The 6,890-nt window shown below is 34.0% G+C and overlaps 1 protein-coding gene across 1 annotated transcript; it reads right to left on the reverse strand.

The window, feature by feature from the left end:
* Window positions 1–1,052: 1,052 nt before the first annotated feature.
* LOC142977752 (putative polypeptide N-acetylgalactosaminyltransferase 9) lies at window positions 1,053–6,481 on the reverse strand. The gene is made up of 10 exons (XM_076121832.1): window positions 6,374–6,481; window positions 5,997–6,080; window positions 5,554–5,704; window positions 4,836–5,002; window positions 4,202–4,366; window positions 3,343–3,809; window positions 2,960–3,142; window positions 2,228–2,338; window positions 1,734–1,859; window positions 1,053–1,256 (listed from the first exon to the last, which is right to left on the reverse strand). Exons 1-10 carry the CDS (start codon window positions 6,471–6,473, stop codon window positions 1,053–1,055), a joined length of 1,758 nt encoding a protein of 585 aa, XP_075977947.1. The 5' UTR covers window positions 6,474–6,481.
* Between the last annotated feature and the right edge of the window lie 409 nt (window positions 6,482–6,890).

Here is a 6,890-nt window from a genome sequence, read left to right on the forward strand (position 1 = left end):
AATACTGGCAATGGTTTCAATTACAGTAATAATAAGCTTCATTCAAAACCGCATTCATGAATTAAATTATGTACAAAATAACGTATCAACCAACAGTTTACTATTAGTTGAAAATAATACAATTTGAATCAAACATACATATTATTTTATCAATGTTTTCAGTTACGTACTCATACACGGAATTGTACAAAACATGTTTTTTTTTTCAAATCACAAAAGCATTATACCGTAAAACGGGGTGAATAGAAACAATTTTCAACTTTGTCCTAAAAATTTGTAGCGAATAACTTGTTATTTTTATTGTCAGGTTGTTTTATATCATGTCCGGCGCCATAAAGAAAGAGTTAAAACCATATTTGTCCAAAAATATGCATAGTTTTACGATATTTCATTAAAAAAATGGTCAATTTCTATTCACCCAGCGATAGGGGTGAATCGAAACGACCAAAGGGGTGAATGGAAAAATTGTGTTTTAAAACGTTTTTTCAGTTAACAATATTGTATCTTTATAGATAAATATACACCTAAAGAGATAAACACTCCAAACAACTCATTAGAAAAGAAATTCCACTTTAAATCCAAAGTTTTGAAAAAAATGTATGGACCATTAAGGCATTCGAGGACGGTTGACTTTGAAGCAATTTTTTGGGTATAAATATCAATTTAAACATTTAAACAATTATAACACCGCAGAGAAGTAATATCGACGTGTAATCATTTCAAATTTGAACAAAATTCTTAAACGAGGAGTACTCAAACATTGGGCTTGAAAACTTTCCTGATTTTTTTTCTATTCACCCCGCGAATTCTATTCACCCCGTTTTACGGTACTTTTTGAGAGTCATTGCATTGGGAGGATCGGCTAGCATAGATACTATGATATCGAGAAGTAAAAAAATATTTTTAATAACTGTAAATGCCAGATACTTTATGTATAATTGTCAGATAACCTACCGGATACATTAAGTGACAGTTAATGTATGAAATATCAAAAATTCACCAGATAACCTAATCGATACCTACAAGTTAAGACAGAAGCTATAATAATATAATTATTTGAGAGGTGGGTCAGTAGATCGCCGAATTCTATTCATTTTTCGTACCAATATAGGGTCAAGTTTATCAGGATCAAAATTTTCCATTGTGAATTTCTGTTTTCCGGATCCCACACAATCTGTCAGATCCAATCTATTACCGTCGACAAATTCACCTATATTAAGACATTGCTCCGTCTCCAAATGCATTATTTCTTGATCCTGTAAAGAATAATATTTAAAAATAAGTAACATTTTGAATTTACTATAGTAATTTATAAATATTTGTTTCAATCTGCACTGGCAATGGAGAAATTTTCAATAAAAATCTGAACAGCGCCACTAGCGGGCGTCGCATGAACTATTTTAGCTGTGCATTGTAAATGTCAAACTTTCGATACTTGACAGTACAGACTGTAGAGAATCATGCTATTATTATAAAGACATGGCGAATAGCAAACCGCTTACACCCTTCCTCATAAATGTGGCTAACAATCGCATTATTGTTTAATTCATAAAATTAAACAATAATGCATATTATATTTAATTATTAATACAGTAAATTAGTAGTTGAATTGGAATACTAAACGCCTTTTAGAGGCTGAAGTAATTATCTAATTATAGCTCATGCAGTTGATGTAAAATTGTGTTCCTAAATAATAGAAAAATATAAATATAAGTATAAATATAAATATGTACCTTATGATAATACAACCAGACTTGCGAAGGTCCGTTATCGCATAGATTCATTCCAAGTTTTTCGAGCACATAGTCGAGACAGAACTGGTCACGTTTTATTTCACCCATAATGGAATACATCCAAAACTAAAAAGTAAATACAATTATGAAAATAACGTAATAATATGAACAAATTATGCACTTAATATTCGTAGGTCATTTCTAATTATTGATAATATTTCTAAGAGTTTGCTTTGTCTGTGTTAAAATTGAAGAGTGCGATAACATATTAATAGTATACCTAATATCTTTGCAAAATAAGAGCTACCCTTTCCTGCTTTCCTTGAAAACCTTAACTTACATAGAAGTATACTATGTCAAATTCATTATAAAGCCAAAGGCTTCACCTTTTCTTTGCGCAGAAGAAAGTTTTGAAAAAACAAATAGAAGGAAAAAAATACTAAAACTTTATTATAATTAAATATCAATTCATAATTTATTCACTATAATCGTACCTGATTGCCACCTTTATAGTGACAATGAACTAAATACACGTCATCGTCATGAAATGCTCTCTGGATGGACGATGCATCAAAACATAGCCTATTTTCGTTTGCGGTGTAAATCTGAAAGAGGCATATGTACATTTGAACTAGCTGTTGACCTCTACTTTGGTACTATTTCAAATATTCATGTTAGAAGAATATGGAACATTCATTTTCAGACCAAAAGGCAGGTCTGTGCTGTTTTAATTCATGTTTGGCTATTTAGGCACGAAAAATAATAGACAAAATAAAAACTAATGGGCAGGATCTCTTTTGTTTTTTTACGGCCGTGGCTTGGTGTGTTCAAATAACAAGATCAAGATGTTATTACATCATCATACCATACAGATATTTGTATGATCTACAAATACTAATTATTGTTTTGAGTGCTATATTGTATTTTCTGTCTGTCGCATGTTTGTTAAGTCGTTTCGTTAAGTGTTCTATCATCTATTGGTCGAGGTGTCTTGAAAAAAGTAGAGGTTAATTTGATAACAGCAATAAGTAAATAACTCTTAAAATAAGATAGTTCATCAGATACTTGGTAATAAACATCATAATTAATAATTATAGTATCATTTAAATTTAAATTTTAAATCACTGCAAAGTCATCCCGTTCTACCCGTACTATAAATGTACAACTATAAAATATAAATGAGCACTTATAACAGTAAAAAGGAATAGGTAATTGTATGAACTGACTTGTCCACTGGCTGCGTTATTAGTTGGCAACTGATGTTGAGGATAAACGTTTTCCAAATACCACTTAAATGATTTACACCCAAGCTTTTCACGGAGTTTTTTCCTCTCATCAACATTGCCGAAATCTCCTAAGTTGTTTCCTATTCTCTTGTAAAAAAAGTCAGCGTATTCATCAAGCCAAACCTGCAAAATATAAATAAATAAATAAATCATTGGACCACTCGCACACGGTCGTCTGACTCCAAACTAAGCTGAGCTTGTACTATGGTAATCAGACCACAAATAATATTACGATGAATTTATATCAATAATACTGAGGGATGAAAGTAACATAAGTGTCGGATTAATTGGTGCCCTAAAAATAAACTTGAAAATTCTAAAACCTCAGCCAGCCGAACGAAATTAGCTCTGTACGTCAAGTCCGACTCTCTATACGGTAGCCGTTTTCTAAAGACATGACCGACGTGGGAGCAAGGTACGATTTCCATCGAGCCGCCACACATCCAAGTCTTGAAAGACAACTCCAGATTCTCTGCACCCCAAATCTGCATTCCCGTATCATAGTAGCCGGTTTTTGCGAAGTATTCTAAATTTATAGCGAACATTCCACCAGATATCGTTGGCGTTTTGATAGCTGCTGACAGTTCATTCTTTGCCAACCGCTCCTTATAAATTTCCTGTGGTATACCGATCCAGGCAAACTGCAAGCTCCAGGAGAAACCACCAAGTCTTAAATCATGAGTATCTTGTTTGATATACTCGAAGGTGTTCGCATTTATTTGATCTACCACTGGACTAACTACTCTGGTAGAGTTTTCTTTTATGCGCTGCAGCAAAGGCTCCAGCCACCCTGAAATCATTTAAATGTTCTATTTTGGGTTCCGGATAACTTGTATTAGAAGGTCGGTCGATCGATCAATTAATACTGTTAGGTTAGGTCTGACCAAACCCCAGATGATTGAGCGATGTTTTCGTAGCAATATTTCTCGGTGGGACGTTATAATTTTACACTCAATGTGGCATATATATGTCTCTCTATCGAAAGCTATTTAGCTATCCAATCTCAAAATTTAGTAAATCCTTTTAACTATAGAGATATTTTACTTAATATAAACATCAATAAGAACACCCTAGTGTATAATTTCATCAACATCCCATCAAACATTTTGCAATGCTTTAAGAGTACGTTAAAGAAAGTCAGCTCGTTTTTAACGTTTGGACTAAAACAACTTGATTCTTTACCTTGAGCGCATTCACAGTGACTATCAAGATAGACAATCACAGGAGATTTGACATCTGGGATCGGTAACATTCTTGCTCGCATGAGCCCCAATCGATGCCGGGAACGTATCAGCTTAACCTTAGGTTTTGTCTTAACAAACTGATCTAGTGGTCGTACTAGATCCTCTGAAAGCAAAATATTATTATTAAATTAGAACTAAAATATGTTCTTAGTTATATATGCCAAAATGGTATATCATGTATGTAATGGTAATACAAAAGGTATAATGTACACCTGGTCGCTATATTTTCATGATTTAGGAGTATAGTTACTGAATCTATGGTCTTCCGACCCCCAAACGTTTGCCAGCGTGCGTATGAGGTCTGTTTATTTATATGGAATATTCGGAGTGGCTTTTTGTGAGATAGCCTAAATTCCAGCCAGTCAACGCTGATTTTTTTTAGTAGAAAGAAAACTTTTATGATTTGGCTATTTAGGGGGTCCTTAAAATTGTGCTCAATTTCTTAGGACCCGCGGTGGTAAAGTTTAAGACTCGCTGGTTTAAAGTTAAGACAGATAAAATAACTGACATAAAATTTTGATTACTTATAGCTACCTCAATATAATATTCACAAATAGTCATGCAAAATTTACCAGAATTGGAATAGTCGTCGACCAATATAACTTGTTCTAGTAAATCCGGTGGAGATCTGTTCAGTACTGAGGTAACGGTTCTAACTAAGGCTGACCACGCTTCGTTGTGAAAACATATAATAACTGTCGCTTTCGGCAAGTCCTTTGTATAGTTTTGTTTTTTACACCTGCAATATACATTAGGTGCAATAGAGAAAGATGGAGTTATGATCCATTATAATAAAATATTATTAATCTTCACATAAAAGGCAAGTTACAATATTTCTACAAAGCATTTTTAAAAGTACCTAAAGCTAATGTACCTAGTTTTGTATTAAATTTGATAGGGTGAAACTCATCAATAGAAAATTTTTTTCTTTAATTTAGAATTGTGATTCGGTAGCAGTTTGTCACAGGGAACATACCTACTACCACTCGGAAAAGTTTACACAAGCTAGAATTAAAGGCATTAAATTTACCATTAAATCAAAAATATTTAAGGATGCGAGGTGTACACTTTATTTCAACCTCCTAGAACTTGTCTAGTTTTATATCGTAATCGGCTATTGATCAAAAAGGCAAAATCATAATTGTTCTGACGATTTTGAACTCTCGTGGTCACGGTCGATGTAAGGCGATCGAAGCGTCGGCTAAACAAATAAGGTATTCTAACCTTTAATTTTCAATCGCATTTAAGGCCCTTTACATTATAATACTACACAATTGTTCTTATTCTTACCAATCGTCCCTAGGATCCACTATTGATCGATCGGGCGGTATCATATCGCTGACGAATTGATTGAACGCATGATTCATCCAGCCAGTCTCAATTTGTGTCTTAATTTCATATCTTAAGTCGTCTCGCAGTATTACCGGTTTACCGTTGACACCTTTAAAAAAGCAAAAAAGCAATGAGTTTTTATACCTGTAAGTTAAGCTGTGTTGCTAAACCAAATGAGAATGTTTGCGCATGTGTTTTTATTAACCCTTTACTGTCCCACTCCAGGGCAAGGGTCTTCTCCCAAACGAGGGGAGGGGTTAGGCCTTGAGTCCACCACGCTGGCCAAGTGCGGGTTGGGGACTACTAGAATAACGTTAAATCTGATTACTTATAAACTTACGAAAGATTTTTGTCTTCTAGATAATTAGTAACTAGTCGTAAAATATGTTTTTATCGTTTACCTGGTGGGAGATCATAGCTTCTCATTAAATTCCTTTTCTCTTGGTCCGTTATACCTCCTAAAGAGTGTGGAAGTAGTTGCCATACTGTAAATTAATTCATGATATTAACTCTTAGCGCTTATTTAGTGGATCGCACAAATGAACCGACCTCCCGACGCAATGGTAGCGGCGTGGCGACCTAAACTACTGCGCCACAGAGGCAGACATTATTCTTTGTACATAATCAATTTAGCAATTATTGCGAACGGTCTATATAATTCTAGTTACACTAGTAAATAACGTAAGGACCACACGCTAATGGGTAGAGCCTGAAAATCGCTCTCTGGCTTTAAATGCATTATTTCCAATTTTAACTTATATTATGCATTTTATCTTACCCCGAAATCCTGATCCACTGCTTTTATCGTACATAATTTTATACTGGCTCATAGCTTTCCCATATGATTTCTCATCACTGCGAGCCATCAATTTAGCCATTTTATACTCTTTAATAAACAATTGCAAGCACACCAACCACAAGGCAAGTAAACACAAGACTATCTTGAGAATTTTTTTCACTAAAACCGTTTGAAGTGTCATTATGAAGAAGCAATTACGACTGAAAGTTACTGCGACTGAGAATATACTGGAATACTCTGTAATAGTCCTTCACACGGTTTAAACGAAAATATTTATCATTCGTTTCAATGTAACAGATGTCATCGAAGACGGTAGTGAGAATTCTGTGAAGTTATAATTGACAAATATTGATTCAACGTGTGTAATGTTTGATAGAGTAATTAGAAAATTAACGGCGTTGATGTTTACTCAGTTTTAGAAACAAACACAAGTATGAAAAGACAATTAATGCGTGCCTAATGTTTAACTCCGTTTGTATTTCTGGTTGAGCTTTTT

This window comes from Anticarsia gemmatalis, chromosome 13 (assembly GCF_050436995.1).
Source record: "Anticarsia gemmatalis isolate Benzon Research Colony breed Stoneville strain chromosome 13, ilAntGemm2 primary, whole genome shotgun sequence".
Taxonomy (NCBI): Eukaryota; Metazoa; Arthropoda; class Insecta; order Lepidoptera; family Erebidae; genus Anticarsia; species Anticarsia gemmatalis.